The sequence below is a fragment of the Acinonyx jubatus genome, chromosome E2 (genome assembly GCF_027475565.1).
Source record: "Acinonyx jubatus isolate Ajub_Pintada_27869175 chromosome E2, VMU_Ajub_asm_v1.0, whole genome shotgun sequence".
NCBI lineage: Eukaryota > Metazoa > Chordata > Mammalia > Carnivora > Felidae > Acinonyx > Acinonyx jubatus.
The window spans coordinates 7222411-7239569 of NC_069396.1; the positions used below are offsets into that span (position 1 = coordinate 7222411).

Consider the following 17159-nt stretch of genomic DNA (forward strand, 5'->3'; position numbering starts at 1 on the left):
AGAAGAGTCAGCAAACTGTTATCAATGGGTAGAGCAAAAACAAAATTCTTCAGAGAGAAGGGAGAAAGGAAAGAAAGGAACAATGCCTCCCATTTGAAAACAAGGAGTCTTAGATTTTTGGGGGTAAACTGATTAGCTGGCATCTAGCTAAAAGGTCAGGTTGAGCCATCTGTCCTGGAGCAGGCTGACGAGAGGTAGTAAAGAAATTATTTCACTTACTTATCAATTCTCTGAGGTTCGTGAACATTTGGCTGTGGAGCATAAAGCAGGTTGTCCCTGCAATGCTTCGGCATCCTGAGTTAAGTCTGGCCTGTGCGATGTTCCTCATCTCGATACACTATCTTGACAGCAGCCTCCAAGGTTCCTTTACTCAAACTGAGGGCTCAATGGAACACACTTTGAGAACCACTGGCACTGTGTCTAGTATCTCAGAGGAAGCTCCATTGTTTTTTTCAAAAATGACATTGAGCTTCATTACAGTGGGGCATTTGTCTGTTACTTTTTAAATCTTATTTTCATTTATGTATGCATCTGTTTTATTTTTATTTATTGCTGTGTCTTAGGTCCTCAAGCAGGTGGCTAACATAGAGTAAGAGCTCGGTAACTGTTCACTGAATAAACATAGGAATTAATTTCATCCATCGAATGAAACATTCATCTTATTTCTGTTTGACACTAAAGAGACTACCTTATAGGAAAGACATGAAAACCTACGATCCACAGGCCATTTTTCTTTCTGGAGAGTTGGGCCACATGTCCGTTTGATATTGTCTTAGTTTGGATGGTTAGTAGAGGCCAGGGATGCTGTTAAACGTCCTACAATGCACAGGAAAGCCCCCAGAGCAAGGAATCATCCGGCCCAGGATGTCTATAGTGGATGAACCCTGCTGTGGAAGCATAAGGAGTTGCCTTGAGAGGGGGACCCTAGGACACCCCAGTAGGGGACTGGGAAGCTGATAGGGAAGAGAAAGAACTGATAAGGGGTGCATTATCAAATCCGTTACCTCTCTGGTCAGCTGGAGCCTAAACCCACTATGGAACTTGGCAAAATAGTAAGCAACGTGGGCCTCAAAGTCACCCCACTGATGGCTGGGGGAACTGGGTCACTTACCCACGAATCCCATCAGTCACTGGTGGAGAACAGCATGTATCACCATTAATTCTCTGGCACTTCAGTCTCTGTTCTAACAGCCCAAGAAACCCCAGGAAAGAGACAGCTGCTGGCAGTTGGACATGGGTGCAGGGACGCTGCAGTGGTGAGGCTGACAGACGTGGGCAGAACACAGATGGCAGTATGGTGGCTGTTTCTGCTCAGGAAATCAGCCATCAGTATCACCTGGACAGCTGCAGAAAAACAGATTCCTGGGCCCTGGCCCCAGGATTTTCAGTTGAGTGGTCTGGAGGGGGTGCCTAGGAATATGCATTTTCAAGACAATGGGCACTCATGCATTCACATCTCAGGGCCAGGTACTCTGGGAGACACTGGGAATATAACTGTTAGGGGGAGAAATCAGTCCCTACCCTAAAGCCCTTACAAATAAGTACATGGGAAGGTTTAAAAAGTTACCAGAAAGTGTTTTATAACTCACGCTGAATACATAAATGCAGATAGTGTGACCCCAAATCTTCATACACCTGGAAAATAATTCAGTAGGCTCAAGATGGGAGAAGAGAGAATGAAGGGGCCGTGCTATGTTGGTTTTCACTGGTTTTTGGACACTTCCAAGGAAACACGGCCAGCAAGGCCTGGTTACCAGGGGGAGTTGGCCTCTCCTAGTCTCTGGATTTCAGGTGACTGTCACCCTATATGGCCTGGATGGAGAGAGTGAACCCCACCACCTGTCAGATCCTGACATTCCAGTTTTTGAGCGAGGAGGAGTAGATGTCTTCTTACTCTCCACCCTGTTCCCCCTGGGGGAGCTGAGGAGTCTGCGGCTGTGGCATGACAACTCAGGGGACCATCCATCCTGGTAAGTCACGGGGGGGGGGGGGCAGCACACCACGAGAACCCCCTAAGTGCCAGCCCAGGGCTGTGCACATGCCACCTGGCTGATCCACACAAGCCTCCGCAAACACATAGAATGGATCCCTACTTCACTGATAAGGACAGTGAGGGCGGGAGAGGCCCACCCATCCATGAGCCACACAGATGGGATCAGTAGCTACAAGGACTGGAAGTTGCAACCCTGGCGTCCAGTGTTAGCTCCACCCTTGGCACACTGAAGCATCAACCTGTCATTGAGCCCCCAGCTCCCCATCTGTAAAATGGGGATAGGTACCCGCTGTGAAGACAAACCTTGCCCAATAAGAGGGGACTAAGGAGACAGTGGGCTGATTGTTTAGTGGAAGAGGCAAGAACAGCCGCCCCTGCTAAGCACTAGACTAAGCCTTCCTGTTTCTGTGCCTTTTTTCACTGGCTCCTCAACAATGACCAAGTACTCTCATTCAGGGACAAGTACCCTCATCCTTGTTTTGTAGGTGGGAAAATCCAAGCCCAGGGAAGGTAAGTGACTTGCCCAAGGTCACACAGCTGGCAAGCTCAGAGCCAAGAATCTGCCCCTTCTGTGTGAGGCCAAAACTAGTCACCTAGATGAGTCATTTCCAGTCTGACCCCCCATCAGAGGCTTGCAACTTTAGAAAAACACAGCACTTACATTGCTGTCTTTAATTTACCTAAGGGATTACACAATACTACTTCAAGGGCTGTACATTGGACTCAGAGATAGAGTTGAATATGCAGGGTGCCTGGGACCAGCCCCTGGGCAGGGAGAGAAGGAAGCAGGAGGAGCAGAGGGGGCAGAGCTCTGATGCAGCACAACAGCGTGGCTGACCCCCACGGGGAGCTCTGGAGTGTTCCGAGTCGGGCTGAGATGCCCAGGTCTTGACCACACCCAGGCAATGCACCCATCAGTCACTGGATGTTGGCCTCCTCCGGAGGCTGTGTGACCTCAACAGAGGAGGCTCTTGCATGCCTGACAGGGCTGTCCTCCTGGAAGTGAGAAGACGCGTGTCCAGAGCCTCCGAGCATAGCCCACATTATGCAGTAAATGCTCAGCAGAGAGTGGCTATTGATACTATCACTATTCTTACTGGCCATAAGGCAACAGGGGAAATGGCTGCTCCGGCATCTCCCATCCCAGCAGAGGCGAGATGATCTCATTCCTTACGCGGGCCTCAAAGACCTAAATCAGGTTTGATGATTGATACCCATGAAGTCCTGAGTCCAAAACAGACGGCTCGTTCTCTGGGTGGAAGCCGACAGGAAGACGAGGTTTTGTGCGCCCGAGTCTGCACCTCCCTGAATGCACACAATTTAGACAACGTGGCTTTCCTCACTTGCATCTGGATGCTGGCCCTGGGCCTGCTGCCCTGCACTAGGGTAAATAGTTTCAGAGGGTACCCTCTTGCAGCAGCATCTCTGTGAGCTCCCCACGTGAGGCCAAATTCACCCGCTGATCGGGGCATTTTGGTCAAGGCACCAAGGAAAATGAAGAAAAATACAGTTTCTCTTTTCAGGAGCTCTTGTTCTTGGGCTCAGGTTTGCAAAGGTGTTACCTTCGTGGTATCCAAAGAAGCCTCACCTCCCAACCTTGTCCTCAAAAGCGTGGGTCCCTTCTGCAGGTACGTGAGCCGGGTGCTGGTGCATGACCTGGCAATGAACCGGAAGTGGTATTTCCTCTGCAACTCGTGGCTGTCCATTGATGTCGGAGACTGTGTCCTTGACAAAGAATTTCCGGTGGCCACAGAGCAGGACAGGAAACAATTCAGGTACTTTTTTCTTTTCAAGCAAACGCTGTTCACCTTATTCTTTCATCTTTAGGGAAGGTGCACTGCAATCCAGGTGAAGCAAAACAAAAGCATGTTTCAGCTATCGGGACTGCATAGCTTCAAATGTGTGACGTTAATGACCAATCAGTTTTTCTTGTTGGGACTGAGGGGCCCTGGAGGGACATGGACCCTCTGACACAGAATGATCTTTGACGTGGTGAAAACGGTTGGAACGGTTATCCGTACTTCTTTACATGTGTCGTACAATAGTATGTTTTATGTGACTGAACAGCCTGATTTTGAAAGGCAATTCCATGTCTGGCCATCTGGGGCTCCTTCTTCATGCTGTTTTTTCCACACGGGTGTTTCAGCATGTGTCTCCCTTAGTTTTACTTCCTTCTTTCCACATCTGCCCAAACACATCAACGCAAATACAAATGTACACACACACACACACTCGTGTGCACACATACAACACCACAGACCGTTTATTTCATATATTTTAAAATGGAACTACTCCTACTATGTCACCCTTTTTCTTTGATGGTACACCATGAACATCCTTCCAAGACAGTGTGATTGGGTCAAACTCTTCCTTATTGGCTGCATGATAATCCACAGACTGGATGTCCCACAACTAATTCAGCCATCCTCCTAGTGATGGACACTCAGTCTGTTCCTAACCAATATTAGAAAATCAAGAGACTCCATAAAAACCCGGCAAGTATGAAAATGCAGCAAGTATGTTCCTGCATGACACCAATCTGCTAGAGCTGGGGACCAGCTTTCCTCTTATACAGGCCATGTACACTCTGTTTTGCCACAATCCCCACCCACTCCCTATTATCTTACTCCCAACCCACTTCACTCATTTACTTCATTTGTTTGTGTCTACCCAGGTCCCTTTAGGTATGTGAATTTGTCACCTCTACTTTATTTTTGTTTTATTTTTGAGAGAGAGAGAGAGAGAGAGGGAATAAGTGAGTGCATGAGTGGGGGGCGGGGAATGAATCTTAACTGGGCTCTATGTTCAGTGCAGAGCCTGATGCAGGGCTCGATCCCACAACCCTGGGATCACGACCTTAGCTGAAGTCAAGAGTCAGACACTTAACTGACTGAGCCACCCAGGCGCCCCGTGACCTCTACTTTAAATGCCTTCTGAGTTAGGTTCAAAAACAAAGTCTGTTTCCAGTGCATTTACTGAAAGGTGACTTTCCCTCCTAGCTGCCACTCTGAACAGCCCAGCCTGCAAAGGGAAAAAGTCTGAGTCCGAGAGACTTGGACCCCAGGAGAAGTGTAACACAGATGTGGGCACACTGCACAGTTCCACATGCTGCTACTGACTTGCTGCACGACCTTGGAAGAGTCACTGCACCTCTCCAGGTCTCAGCTTCCACATCTGGAAAAGGAGTTGTTTGGTGTGCCTACCCCACGGGGACCCGTGCGCGTCCTGTGAAATGATGTGGGGAGCAAACTTAGCACGGCGAGCGCTCGGAGTAAGTGCTCGGTCACAGGAGCAGATCATCAAACGTGCGATGCCTGGAAATGAGACAAAGGGGCGTCTGAAGGCAGGACTGTGTCACTTCCCCATGAATCCTGGTGCCCAGCAGAGCATGGGGCACACAGCACGAGGCTCACCAAATATTTGGTGAGTTGTCAATAGAACGATGGGCAGAACAACCACGTGGAAAATCACTGTTGCTGGCAGCTGACCTATCTCTTTATGCACCTTTACTCTGAGTCCAGGCCACTCACACAGTACAGAATGACAGTCAAAGTACAACTCTGAGGGGTGCTGGCACTGGCCACCAGAATGGGCGCCAGCTGGGAGCATCAGTTCTGCACACTCAGGAGAAGCAGGGCCCCTGATTAGACTACATTCTGCTCACAGGGAAATAACACAGATTTTTAAGGAGAATATGGTGCCATTTCCAGAAACCCTGTCTTGCAATTTTTATTCTCTCAAACTGAGCCTGAACCTATAGCCTGGAATTGTTAACCAGTATCCTCCAATGCACTAATTATAACAAACCTAATAGTATAGCTAACTACTGTATGAAAATTATAACAAAAATAATTGCTAGGGGCACCTGGGTGGCTCAGCTGGATAAGCATCTGACTTCAGCTCAGGTCATGATCTCACGGTTTGTGGGTTTGAGCCCGGCATCGGGCTCTGTGCTGATAGCTCAGAGCCTGGATCCTGCTTCCGATTCCCTCTCTCTCTCTCTCTCTCTCTCTCTCTCTCTCTCTCTCTCTCTGCCCCTCTCTCTCAAAAATAAATAAACATTAAAAAAATTGTAACAAAAATAATTTGCTAACACTGATGAACACTCACATACATGCCAGCTACTTTACCAAATGCTTGACAAAAATGATCACAAACCTTTCAACAGTCCCATTAGGCAGATTATGTTATTATCCCCATTTTACAGACTAGTAAACTGATGTGGAAAGAGTAAAGTAACTTGCCTGAGGACACACGACGAGCAGCAGGGCCATCTAGGATTGCAACTCACTCTGTGCAGAGCCCCCACCATTAACTCTGAATGATGCCAAGGGGCCGTATGTCTCCCACACTAGAGACAGTAGAGGATAAATCTTGGAAACAAGCCCTTCCCTCGCATCCCAGGACTGCTCCGAAGAGACCAGCCTTCTCCAATCCCTGTCCCTCTCTCCCTGCCTCTTCACAGCCACCTGTTTCTCATGAAGACCTCCACAGGCTTCCAGGATGGACACATCTGGTATTCTGTCTTCGGCTGCTCAGCTCGGAGCAACTTTACCCGCGTCCAGAGGGTGTCCTGCTGCTTCTCCATGCTCCTCTGCACCATGCTGACCAGCATCATGTTCTGGGGTGTTCCCAAGGACCCAGCTGAGCAAAAGATGGACTTGGGTAACTCGCACTGTCATGACGGTCAGGGATAGTGCCACACCATTCCCGAGGTCCCACGACCACCCTCTGATTCAATAATTCAACAAGTACTCCCAGACATCAGAAACACCGTTACACTCATTACAGAGGAAGGATACGGGTCAAAATCAGGAAAGGAAAGAGGTGTGTGGGGCTGGGGCAGGGGGAGAGCAGGTACACAGCTTCCAGTTGTCTTCTCCCCACAGGCGATCTGTGACCATGCTCACTCCTCCTGACAATGATGTGTGACAACACACATGGAATACTGCCAACCAGGGACACTCCCCTGAGCCCTGGTATCCAGAGTTTTATTGGGGCTTGCTCACACAGACATAGCTGACCCCCACATGGCTGACCTTAGCCTCCGGCCCCTCCAGAGGCTGAGGTGATGCTGTGTGGCCAAGGCCCTCACCACTAATCACTGTTAACATAGACTACGGAGTGTGGCCCAAGACCCCAGGTAAACAAAGGTGTACCTACCAGGCAGAACAACCCAAGAGCTTAGAGGTCACCTCCCAGGAGCCACTCTAGGGCCAGACGTCTCTGTGGGCAATGTGAGTCCTTACTGCACAGCCACCTTCTGGAAGTGGTGGTGGAGAGTCTCCCACTGACCCCTTCCCTCCTCTGTCCTAGGTAAAATTGAATTCACTTGGCAGGAAGTGATGATTGGACTGGAGAGCTCTCTCCTCATGTTCCCCATCAACCTCCTGATCGTTCAGATCTTTCGAAACACTCGTCCTCGGGTCACTAAGGAGCAGAATGCTGGGAAATGGGACAGGGGCTCCCCCAGCCTGGCCCCCTCACTGCAGTCCATGGAGGATGGCCTTCTGACACTTGAAGTGGTGACCAAGGCATGTCTTCAACCTTGGCGGTGGAGGGGTGTTCTGAGGCCTGAGGCCTGGCGACCCCACGTTGTCTGACAGCATCAGTCACCAAGATTCATCACCTACACACACATGTGTGCACGTGCACATACACACGCGCATGCATGTTTACATGTGCACACGTGCACACACATGTGCGTGTACACACATGTATAGGCATCACGCAGGTGCACATGTATACACGCACACACCTACAGACACGTACACGTGTGCATATACATATACAAAGACATAAACAAACATATACATACACTTGCACACATGTATATGTACACACACGTGCACACATACATACACAAAAACACCTACAGGTATGCACCTACAATTTCTGGGAACCCTGTGTGTACAAAATATTACACCTTTATCATAGAAACCCATGGAAGGGACTCCTTCTGCATTCATGCACCAATAAACATTTACTGAGCACCTACTACATGCCACACTTTGAGAAATACAGCCTGGAATGTATCAGTTCAAATCCTAGAAGAGGGACTCTACAGGTGACAAAATGGAAGCTCAGGGTGGTCCAACGTCACATCTCAGTGGGCAAAGCTGGGATTCAAAGCCAGACTGCCAAGCCCTGGGGTGAATTCTCTTCACCACTATACTGCCCCATCACCTATAGCTCACGTTCCCCTTACCCAACCTGGGCTCACTTGCAGGATATGTGGAGACTCGTCAGCTCCCTGTTTAAAGCTCTGAAGGTGCCAGCACCTGCCTCTGGCTGGGAGTCAGTGACCTTGATGGACATCAACCAACTGTTGGCCTTGGTGGAAGATGTCATCTGTGTGCAGAACATGGTAGGGCAGGAGTCCTGGGAGGAAGCCAAGCAGAGAGAGGACTCCTTAACACGCACTCTTGGGTCTGTACAAGCGGAAGGTAAGTCCTGATGTTTCTGATCTGGGAAAGGGGACCGGGTGGAGACAGGACTTTGGGCTGCATCTGGATCACTAGGGAGTCGAGAGGTCCTATGCAGTGTCTTCCACTGACCTCCCCTGCAACCACCTGCTGTCACCTCCCTCTCTGTACACAGGCAACCCCTTTCTTCACAACACCACGCTGCCTTCCCACTAAAGGCCTTTCATCTAGAATGTGTTTTCTCCTCTCTTAGCTAATTCCCAATCAGGCCTTAGTCTTGGTTTAAGCACTCCTTCCTCAGGGCAGCAGCCCCACCCCCAGTGCCACAACGGGGCCTCCAGACACATACCCTTTAGCCCCTAAGCTTCTCTTGCGTCGCTCTGACAGTGCCTGCTGCCACATCGTGACTTGTGTGAAGAGCTATTTAAAATCTACAGCAACCTTGCTGGAGCGTGAGCTCTGTGAGCTGGGAGCCTGTCCCTGTCCTGTCTCCATCTGTCTCATGCCTGGCCCCATGCAACACATAGAAAGCACACAACGAACGTGAGTGGGATGACGTCAGCACAGCAGGTCATGATGGAATGCACAAAGCAGAAAGGGGAGCACTGGCCTATGTGTTAAGGGGAGCATTGGCCATCCTGACAACTCTGGGTATTGGCTCTGCGATTAACGGGCTGTGGGATGTGGGGCAGGTTACTTCAATTCTCCTCGCCTCAGTTTCCTTTCTGTGAAGTGCCGGGGGGTGCAAAGTCAAACCAGACCCATTTCCAAATGTAAGGGGCAGGGCACAAGATGGTGGACAGGGCAGTAGAAAGACAGTAAAGAACACGGAGTGGCAGGGTGAGAAGTCACTCCTCCAGGAGCAAATCTCCGTTTGGTACTTGTGTGTCTTTAACACCCTTTTAATCCTGGGTTAATTCTCTGGCAGAAAAACAGCAGGTCTCAAACTCAGAGCTTTTTGAAACAGTATTCCGCTAAAATTTAGTAACATCATTTCATTTTTATTGAGTTCTATATATGGCACATTATTCTGGTTTGGACTACTCTCTCTGACTCCCCACTTGCCCCTTTTCTGTTCATCTTCCACCCACATCGATGTTGCCAGTGTTCGGAACAGGCTGTCCAATAGAACTTCTCACAGTGCTGGAAATGCTCTGTATCAGTGCCATCCGGTATGACAGCCACTGGCCCCATTTAGCTCCCGAGCACTTGAAATGTGGCTAGTGTGACTAAGGAACTGAATTTTTTAATGGTAATTTTAATTAATTTTAATTTAATTGATGGGGCCAGTGGCTATCATACTGGATAGTGTGGGCTAAGAATGCTGCCATTTTTAACACACAAGGCCGATCACTGTGTAAATCTTGTTTAGAATACAGACACGGAGTCTACAGAATGGGGAATTTGAATTCATAAACTCTTGGTCCCACCACTGATATAGTGAATTAGCTTCTGGCTGAGGCCAGAATCTGCATTTTAACCAGTCACTTAGGCAACTTTCGAGCACACTTCGAGTGTGGAGAGTCAGTGCCCTCAAGACAAGATCCCAACTCCTCACTGTTAACACTTACGGCCCTCATGGCCGGGCCCACGCTGACCCCACGGTCAGCTCCACCTTGACCCCCATGCTCCAGAGAGCTGGGCTTGGGCTGCCTATGAAGGCCGACCCTGCAGGAGCTCCGCTGATGCCTGCACTGGACGTCTGGCCTTGAGTCTGGGGCTTGGTCTTCCTAGCAGAGGCCTCAGAACGTGGACTCTGGAGCCAGCCAGGTCCCGGGGCTCTCACAGCCGCACCAGCAATTGTGCAACTTTGGGCAAGGTGCTCAACCTGCGACTTGGCTTCCTCCCCTATGAAACGGGAGGATTGATCCATCCAGCCTCTTGGCTCATTTCAAGGACTGAATGAGGTCACAAGACACGTGCTCAGCCTGATACAAAGCAGGTCTTCAGTGGTGTTATGATAGATAGGGAGTGATGGTATCTTCCAGAAGCACTGCCTGAGGGCTTGCAACCTGAAGGCTGTTGATGTCAGAACCCGTAGCTGTGGCCTCGGCTAGGCAGACCCGGGAAGGAGGGTGAGGGAGGAGGCCTGAGTCAGGGAGACAGAGTCGACATTGCCCCAGACCTTCCCCTGCATCTAGCCCAAGCCCTGCTGCACCTTTCTTCACACGGCGGGTTACCTTCCTGCTTACTTCTCACTGGTGACTGCTGGGGAGCCATGGGGCAGGGGTGCTCTCTCCTGTCACCTCCCATATCTGGCTTCACGTACCCCTTGCAAAGACAAACGCTGGTCCAGTCGACCTGCGCTCTTTACTGTCCCAGGAGGAGGTGCCCCTGGGTGCCCGCCTTCCAGCTCAGGGTCAGAGACCCAGACCTCGTTCCGCTGGAAGAGGCCATGCATCCCTTAAATACATGGACAACAGTGGAAATGTCAACATTGTTTCTTTCTTGCAATGAGTCATTTAAAACAAAAAACATCTTTATGGGTTTTTTGTTTGTTTAACTTTTTAGGAAGCCGAAATGTGAACAAGCCAACTGTGGGAAAACATTCATGAGATTATCAAGGGAATTTGGCCAGTGACTGGCTATTTTGTGCTATTAAGGGATTATCATCACTCGTTTCAAAGGCTGACAATGACACCGTGGTTTTATTTTTAGAAGCACACTGTAGCATTATAGCACATCGTAGAAGCACATGGAGAAGCATACTGAGATATTTAGGGACATGACCTGGGCCTTGGAATTTGCTTCAAAATCATCCCTGTGGAGAGAGGGCGGGCTGGGTGCAGGTGAAGCATGAGTGGCCACGAGTTGGTAATCCTGAGCCGTGGGTGTGTACAGGGTCATGTCCTCACACTCTCTGCTTTTGTAGGCTAGACTCTTTACATGATTTAAAAAAAAAAAAAAAGTTGAAAACAAAAGGCTAAGACCGACACCAGGCAAATCTTGGCAGGAGGCAAATCTTGTATATATCAAAATATTTGCTGATGAGATACCACCATGTCTAGGATTTGCTCTAAAGTATTCCAGAAGAAGAAAAAAGTGGGGGACGTTGAGGGGCGGGGCAGAGACAGAACAAGATTAGCCCAAGGTTGGCTCTTGTGGCAGCAAGTGATGGGCATTTATTCTGTTCTCTTCTGCCCATGTGGAAGGAAGCTTTGAGAGCGCCCTTGCTAAAAGGTTAAGAGCAGCCTATGCGTGCTAACTGGCCATGGGAGCCTGGTACCTCTCCCCATCTTTCTGAGCCCAGGTCTCTCACGGCATGGCACACAGCAAGCGCTCGACACAAGAAAGCCGTCACTAACACTGCTGTCATTTTGCCAGGCTGTCCGCTCTGTCCTTCGGCACCAGCTGAGGCGCTTTCTCTCCCTTGTCCTCCAGAACAGGTGCCACGCCCAAGTGACCCTCGGAAGGACAATGCCTACAGGTGGTGTCTCTACCTTCAGCTGGGGCATATGGAGCAAGAGCTTCAGCTGGTGGGGCCCTGCGGCCTCTCCCAGTGCCAGAGCCAAGCCCGGGCCCTCAGCCAGCTGCAGACCCTGAAGAGCCTCCTTGCGGGCCGGCTGGGCACCCCACCCCAGGCGCACACCAGGTAATCCACTCCCCCCAGGTGCTGAGTGGGCACCAGAGGAGGGGCCTGCAGAGAGAAGGCAGCCCAGGAAACCTTGGAAGGATGTTCACCCAGATCTTCGCAGCAGAAGGGATTCAGGATTCCTGCACAAATTCAGGGAGGAAGGCTTTGAACAGGGCAGTTTGCCAAAAGGCAGTTTTCAGCCCTTGGTAGAGCACCTCACAGTGTATAGCCATATTCATGTGGGCAGTTTCCTAACTGTGCACCCTTGGACAAGTCCCTCAACTTCTCTGCGCTTCGGTTTTCTCATCTGTAAAAATGGGAATGATAATTCCTATCTCCTAAGTCAAACTTAAATACATTTTTAGGGGTGCTTGGATGGCTCAGTCAGTTAAGCGTCCAACTCTCATGTTCGTGGGATCAAGCCTCCCATTGTGCTCTTTGCTGGAAGTGCAGATCCTGCTTGGGATTTTCTCTCCCTTTCTCTCTGCCCCTGTGCTGCTCACGTGTGCACACACTCTCTCTCAAAGATAAAATATTTTTAAAATACATTTTTAAAGATAATCAGTGAAATGTGAATACAGACAGGTTATTAGACAACATTAAGGAATTGGTAATTTTGATAGGTGTGAAAATTTGTTACTGTCATTCAATAAGAAAATGACCATTTTTGAGAAATATTCTGAAGTAATTAGGGATGCTTTTATATTAGGTCTGGAATTTATTTTTAAATATCCCAGAGAGAGACAGAGACAGAGACAGAGACAGAGAGGAGAGGAGGGAGAGAGAGAGAGAGAGAAAGAGAAGGTAGATGAAATGAGTCTAACAGCCATCCCTTGGCTGTTGAAACTAATTGTTCAGGGTCTGTAGTGCTGATTTTTGTAGGATGAGAAATTTTCATAATAAAAAAACATGCGGGGCACCTGGGTGGCTCAGTTGGTTAAGCGTCAGACTTCAGCTTAGGTCATGATCTCATGGCTCATGGGATGGAGCCCCATGTCAGGCTCTGCAATGAAGGCACGGAGCCTGCTTTGGATCCTCTGTCCCCCTGTCTCTCTAAGATAAATAAACATTAAAGAAAAGTTTAAAAAATTATATAGTACCAGCCATCTAGGCTTCCCGTGAGTAATGGGAGCAAATCTGTGTAAAGCACCGAACAAACGTGACCTCAGTAGAATAAAAGTATGTAAACCGGAAGGAATGTAGAATGAAGCCCTTTGAGGCGGGTACAAGATACAGAGGAGAAAACTGAGGTCTGAGAGGTCAAGGAGCTCAGCCACAGTCATGCAGCTGGTGGGTGAAGTGGCGTGTGAACCTGAGACTGGTAGGTGCGCCACCCTGATCATACCCCGCTCCTTTTCAGCTCCCCGATGGCGAGCAAGCCTCCTCGCGGCCTGCCCTGGTGGTGTGTCCTGGGGGGCTGGCTCCTGGTGGCGGCCACCAGCGGCGTGGCGGCCTTCTTCACCATGCTCTACGGCCTGCACTACGGGCGGGCCAGCTCCCTCAAATGGCTCATCTCCGTGGCCGTCTCCTTCGTGGAGAGTGTGTTTGTCACCCAGCCTCTGAAGGTCAGGCTGTCCTGGTCCCCTGTGCCCACACTTTCCCTCCTGCCAGCTGACCTGTCCTTACGCTTCTATCATCCCTTTATCTATTCATTACAAGCTTACACAGCACCTGGTTGGTAATGATGACATTAACTGCAGAGACAATCCGATTTGGGGACAGAGGCTCTGGGACTGAGACTCTAGGCCAGGCCTAGAGGCTTACCAAGATGTGGTACGTCCCCGTCACAGTCACCCTCAGGAGGGTCCTTGCCTCCGTTTTATGAGAACCCAAGGTTAGGAAGGTAAGGTCACAAAATCCTGCCCTGGGGCACACGTGTAAAATATGAATAAAACCGTATTTCCTCAATTCTAAGATCCTTTTAACTGTGAGACAGGCTAGCAATTTACAAGAACTTTACCTTCAGAAAAGAAAAATACCAAGTCATTAAATGTGTGCATCAATTGGAAGATGCACTCCTATTTCTGAAATGTAACGTTACTACCAGAGTTGGAGGAATACTGAGCCCCGGCCTGGAGCTTGGAGCCACAGCTCCCGCTGGACAGAGTCAGGGAGGAGGAATGCTGTGTGTGTCGGGGGAGGTGGGGCACCTGCAAAAGGAGGGGACATTTACAGTGATTCTTTATACTTACAAGACTTGCCAAATCCCTCATCCCCATTTTACCAGTTAGTCCCCAGTTCTGCCCCAAATAGCCTTTATCAGAAGATATAGGGTCCCCTGGGGTGGCCTAGTCCATTAAGTGTCTGACTCCTGATTTTGGCTCAGGTCAGTATCTCACAGTTCGTGGGTTCGCGCCCCGAGTGGGGCTCTGTGCTGACATTCTCTTTCTCTCTCCCTCTCTCTGCCCCTCCCCTGCATGTGCCGGTGAATCAATGCAGGAGGAAGGAGGGAGGGGTGGAGGGAGGAGAAAGATGTAACTCAGTACTTGAGGTAGTAGGAGAGATAAGAGAGAGCTCTGGCAGCAGGAGGGCGCAGGCGGAAAGGCTTTGGTCTGAAAAGTACGGAAAGCCCAAGATTCACTATCTCTGCCTGCTTGGTGGCCAGGTGCTGCCACCCCCCTCCGCCCCGCCCCGATCCTCTCGCCTCATAGCCGCGCCCCCTCCTGGCACAGGATGGGCTGGTTCCCACTTGACTTCCCCAGAGCAAGGTTTCTACAGATTTGACCCCGATCCTGACTCCTCCCAGATCAGGAGTTGATAGGTGCCAGCTCAGGCCTGGGATTCACAATGGGTGTTTCCCAGGTGCTGGGCTTTGCTGCCTTCTTCGCGTTGGTTTTAAAGAAAGTGGAGGATGAGGACGAGCCCGTGGTCTCCCTCCCAGGACATCCGTCTGGCCCAGGTAATGGTGCACAGGTAGAGGCAGGGACCTGGAAACTGATGAGGCTGAGCCCTACAGGGCCCAGCCGCTGACCTTCTTGCTCCAACATTCCTTCATCCCTCATTGGGGAAGTACCCCTGACCCATCCAAAAACAAATGACTCCTTCCCTGTCTCCAGGGCAACCTTGTTTCTTCTCTACCCCAGCCCTCTCTCTTGTGCCCAAGCAGGACCCCTTGGCCAAAAGAGGCCCCTTGGGGGCCGTGCTCTGCATGGCCATCTTCTCTGTGTAATCCCAAGAAAGCAGCTTTCTCCCCCAAGGCCCAGGCCCCTGGCCTTTAGAATGAAAACCAAAACAGAACATGCTTGCAGCTGGGCTGCAAAGAGTTCCAGGACAAGGGTCTGCAAGCTACAGCCCAGGGCACAAATGGAGCCCACTGCTTGTTTTGGTAAACAAAGCTTTATTGGAACAGAGCCATGCTGACCCTTGTGGGAGGAGGGCCACGGAGCAGCACCTTTCCCTGCAACCTGATACCTCACTTCCCAACACACACTCCAGAGAAGACCATCACACAAAACAAGCAAATAGAACAGGATCAACACTCTAATAGTCCCACGCAGAGACTCGACTTTCAGGGAAAAGAAAACAGAAACAAATCAACCAAAGACATACCTACATTCTTGTACAGACTTTATACAGCGGGGTTACCTCCTAGAGTATCCTTCCACTCTGGGGTAGGGTTTGCATTTGTTTTTCTCTTGGTTTTGGCTCTGCAGATCCAAAAGGTCCATTAAAATCTTCTCCCCAAGATAAAAGAGTAATTTTTGTCCAAGGAGACACCAGCTTCCAGAACAATTAAATATTCATTTAGTCATTCCTTTGGCAGCTACTCAGGGAGTACTTGCTGTGTGCCAGGCTGTTCGATGGCACAGGAACATGATTTACATAAAATCCACTCACTGTAAGTGTGTAATTCACTGATTTTAGTAAATGTATACAGCTGTGCAACCATCATCTCAATTCAAATTTGGAGCAGCTTCATGACCCTGAAAAGGTTTCCTCTTGACAACTTGAAGCCAATCCCTGCTCCCACCCCAAGCAACACAGCACTGGATGGAGCAGCTTGCCCTTGGAAAGCACAGCCCACTGGGGGAGACGCATTAAACAAGTAAACAACACAAGCAGACATGCAAGTGTGCAATGTGAGAACTTACGGAGAGAACGGGAGAGTGCAGGCCTCTCTGCTGAGATGGTGCCTCCGTTGGTTCCTGGAGCCTGGTGCAGGGAGGGACTGCACATTGGGCACGTGCAAAGGCCCTGAGGTGGGACAGGGCTTCTCATTTTGTAGGACTACTGACAGTGTAGCCAAAGCATAGGGAATTAGGGGGAGAATGGTTCAAAATGAGGGCAGGGACACCTGGGTGGCTCAGTCGGTTAAGCCTACGACTTCAGCTCAGGTTATGATCTCACAGTTGTGAGATCGAGACTCTAATTGGCTCTGTGCCAAGCATGGAGCCTGCTTGAGATTCTCTTTCTTCCTCTGCCCCGCACACTCTCTTGCGTGCACTCTGAGAAAGGAATGAAGAAGGGAGGGAGGAAAAAACAAAATGAGGGCAGAGAGGTGGGTGGGGAGCAGGGCCTTGTAGCACCTGGGTCAATGCTGGGGTTTTGGAGGGCTAAATACGAGAGGCATGATCTATCTTGTGGTTTGAGAAACATTACTATAACTGCTTTTAGGAGACCAGAAGTGTTGGGTCAAATGAACAAAAGACTACTGGAAAGGTCCAGACAAGAGATTATAGGTACTGGTAGTGGGGGTGGAAAGAAAGGCATAGATTCAAAAGACAGTGGGAACAATACACCCCTATCAGGATAGCTCAAGTGAAAAATGGTGATAATAGCAAATGCTGAAAAGGATGCAGAGAAACTGGACCATTCACACAGTGCTTCTGGGAATGTAAAATGGTACAGTCACTCTGGAAAAGAGTTTGGCAGTTCCTTTCAAATCTAAAAACGGTCTTACCATATGCCCCAGCGATTACATTCTTGGGCATTTATCCCAGAGACATGAAGACTTATTTTCATGCAGGAACTTGTAGCTACATGTCCACAGCGGGTTCATTTGAAACAGCCAAATGGCCATTCCTAGGAATCTACCCAAGAGAAATGAAAATATATGTCCATACCAACACCTGTACACGAACGTTCATAGCAGCATTATTCATAATAGGCAAAACTAAGAACAATCTAGACATGAGTGGATAAAAACATACAGAAGTATATCCATACC

At 49.6% G+C, this 17159-nt stretch overlaps 2 protein-coding genes across 4 annotated transcripts in view; one reads left to right on the forward strand and one right to left on the reverse strand.

Annotated features, from left to right (window-relative positions):
• The window catches only part of BCO1 (beta-carotene oxygenase 1), a 161943-nt gene that overhangs the window by 118838 nt on the left and 25946 nt on the right, over positions 1 to 17159 (reverse strand). The window lies entirely within an intron of this gene.
• The window catches only part of LOC106984006 (polycystic kidney disease protein 1-like 2), an 86786-nt gene that overhangs the window by 58907 nt on the left and 10720 nt on the right, over positions 1 to 17159 (forward strand). For all 3 annotated transcript variants that reach the window (XM_053211331.1, XM_053211329.1, XM_053211330.1), the window contains 8 exons: positions 1792 to 1970; positions 3622 to 3768; positions 6459 to 6658; positions 7310 to 7527; positions 8223 to 8439; positions 11800 to 12010; positions 13353 to 13557; positions 14795 to 14891. In XM_053211331.1, coding sequence (XP_053067306.1) covers positions 1792 to 1970; positions 3622 to 3768; positions 6459 to 6658; positions 7310 to 7527; positions 8223 to 8439; positions 11800 to 12010; positions 13353 to 13557; positions 14795 to 14891 — 1474 coding nt within the window. The remainder of the gene's footprint in view (positions 1 to 1791; positions 1971 to 3621; positions 3769 to 6458; positions 6659 to 7309; positions 7528 to 8222; positions 8440 to 11799; positions 12011 to 13352; positions 13558 to 14794; positions 14892 to 17159) is intronic.